Source organism: Hermetia illucens, chromosome 3 (assembly GCF_905115235.1).
Source record: "Hermetia illucens chromosome 3, iHerIll2.2.curated.20191125, whole genome shotgun sequence".
Classification (NCBI taxonomy): domain Eukaryota; kingdom Metazoa; phylum Arthropoda; class Insecta; order Diptera; family Stratiomyidae; genus Hermetia; species Hermetia illucens.
The window spans coordinates 131818632-131821034 of NC_051851.1; the positions used below are offsets into that span (position 1 = coordinate 131818632).

Sequence of the window (2403 nt, forward strand, 5' to 3'; positions counted from 1 at the left end):
ACGAGCACATTCCAAAGTATAGGTATCGGTTCCTTACGACTTCAATTTATCGCACTATTTTCAACGCAAGCTACGATAGGATACCATGAAATATAAACCAGTCAGTATTCAGATTATTTCCTAGATACCAATTGAACTAACTATCTAATTATAGAGTACACCTCTGGGAAGCGGTTGACATGTAAAAGGGACGATAGTCCATGCCAAGTCGAAAGTGGTAACAGATAAGTCGCCAACTATCTAATTATAGGCTACACCTTGGGAGAAACTCTTTATTTTGTGGAAGCAACTGCTTAACCATCTCATGTATTTTTTATGATCCCTGGGAATACCTTGGGGTAGTTCAGAGTTTGACGGAATTGCACAAGTAGTACATTTATAGCCTCACAAATGATTGGCACAGTGGAGAAGTCGAAGAAAGTTACTAGTAGCGATGCTTTCAAATTTAACTTTAAATTTTGGCAAATCCTTGGTGTCTACCCTATTCGGAGTTGTAGTATTTTATATGCAGTGTTTATAACCCTGAGCGGGGGCTTAACAGCAACTATGACCATATTTCTATTCAGCTTAGACCGACTAAACGATATTTTGTTGAATCTCTCAGTAAATGCTACTTCGGCTGCAATCAATTTGAAATCCCTCAATATTTTTTTTCGACGACAAACTATCCTTGATGCTAATATTTGGATTCGCCATTTAGATTCACGCGCCAGTTCTGCACAGGAGCAGGCATGCCTCCTTTTGGCAGTTCGAAGAGCACGTATAGTCTTTTATCTAACGTGCGCCATGTTTTTTAGTTCAATTATATTAGGAGAATTCGCAGCTCTTCTGTCAAATGAAGGAAAACTGATGTGTCCCGCCTGGTATCCTTTCGATTGGCGATATTCAATTTTAGGATATTCGATTGTCCACGTACACCAGATGGTGGTACTTATGATATATGCACTCGAGAATATTTCTAATGATACTTTTCCGGCCGTTTATATGCTTGTACTAACGAGTCATGTGAAAACCTTAAACATTCGAATCAGGAAATTGGGCATGGACTCAGCTAAGTCCTGTAAAGACAACTGCCAGGAGTTGATACAATGCATCAAAGATCAACAGATCTTAATTGAGTAAGTTCGATTTCTCAGATACAAACATGAATCTCATTAGACGAAATTTAGATATTTTCATATGGTTCGGAAAGCCACTTCAGCTGCAATTTTCCTTCAGTTTTTCGTCACTGGAATTGGAGTCTGTGTCACTGCTGTTTGTGCATTCTTTGCCAATGGGAATCTATTCGAAATCATATATTTGGCAGAATACTCATTGTGCATTATTCTGGAAATATTCCTTTACTGTTATTTCGGGAATGAACTCGCGGACGAAAGCAATCGTATGAGTGGTGCAATATACTCATGCAATTGGACAAATCAAGACAAAAGCTTCAGAAAAAATTTGCTAATCTTTCTGCAGTCAACACAGACAAATATGATGATTGTTGCTGGAGGAATTTTCCCTGTCGATTTATCAACATTTGTTTCGGTGAGACATGGATTTTCCAAAGTATAATATTTGACCAAACTTTATTGAATCTGCTTCCTCTAGGTTATGAAAAGTTCATACTCACTCTTTGCTGTGCTGATGCAGATGACATGAAACGGCCCAATAAATTAACATCGGTATTCTATAATAGTTAAGTTCTGTTGCAATAATATTCAAAATCTCCTTTCATGTATACACATAATACGTAGAAGTTGGAAAAAAAGCAAAATGTTGGCGCTTACCTAGAGATACTTCGAAATCTTTATGTATGGCAAGAAAATGACATAATTGGTACAGACCATACTAAGATTAATGAAAAATTAGGTAATCGTTTAGTCACCAAGTCTACTGCATGAAAAGTTCCTAGCCCGATTTATACTACAGGTACGGCAGTTATTCGCCTTTGTAATCGGCAACTTGCAACGTAGGAAGAAGATTTTATCGCACCTGAAGCTTTGATTCAATAAAAAGGCGGAAAAGTTGAGAAAGGAGACTAACCGCGTCATGTCAGCACACCGTTGACATAGATAAATGTTCTATCAACACCTGCAGATATTGAAAGCCCCTTCAACCTATGCAGGCAATGCACTCAAGAAAGTAACTTCGATGTAGACCAGGCAGCAGCCCTCTGAAGAAGTATTTGCAACCAGTCCTGCAGTGATTAGGAAGTAACTAGGCTACAATAGTATATGCAATCATATCAGGCCCTTTCCCAACGGGAGTTGAAAAAGGTCACCTATTGAGCAAAGAAGTTCAAGGCCGCTAGACTTTCAACAACGGCTTGCTCTGGAAGATATTGTTTCTGGCACGGAGAGGCGAATACTGGTAGGCGGTGATTTTAATGCTAGAGCCCTTGAATGGGGCATGCCTCAG

The 2403-nt window shown here is 39.0% G+C and overlaps 1 protein-coding gene across 1 annotated transcript; it reads left to right on the forward strand.

The window, feature by feature from the left end:
• The first annotated feature begins 390 nt into the window (after positions 1–390).
• LOC119651487 (odorant receptor 59a-like) lies at positions 391–1953 on the forward strand. The gene is made up of 3 exons (XM_038055100.1): positions 391–1118; positions 1170–1530; positions 1594–1953. The coding sequence occupies exons 1-3, from the start codon at positions 391–393 to the stop codon at positions 1642–1644; spliced, it is 1140 nt and encodes a 379-aa protein (XP_037911028.1). The 3' UTR covers positions 1645–1953.
• Positions 1954–2403: the final 450 nt, after the last annotated feature.

What these genes read in the sequence shown, in the direction of transcription:
- LOC119651487 (XM_038055100.1), top strand. Translation starts at nt 391, where the DNA reads ATGATTGGCACAGTGGAGAAGTCGAAGAAAGTTACTAGTAGCGATGCT. An exon ending in GATCAACAGATCTTAATTGA is followed by an intron (nt 1,119 to 1,169) that starts GTAAGTTCGATT and finishes GACGAAATTTAG; the next exon opens with ATATTTTCATATGGTTCGGA. An exon ending in ATTTATCAACATTTGTTTCG is followed by an intron (nt 1,531 to 1,593) that starts GTGAGACATGGA and finishes TGCTTCCTCTAG; the next exon opens with GTTATGAAAAGTTCATACTC.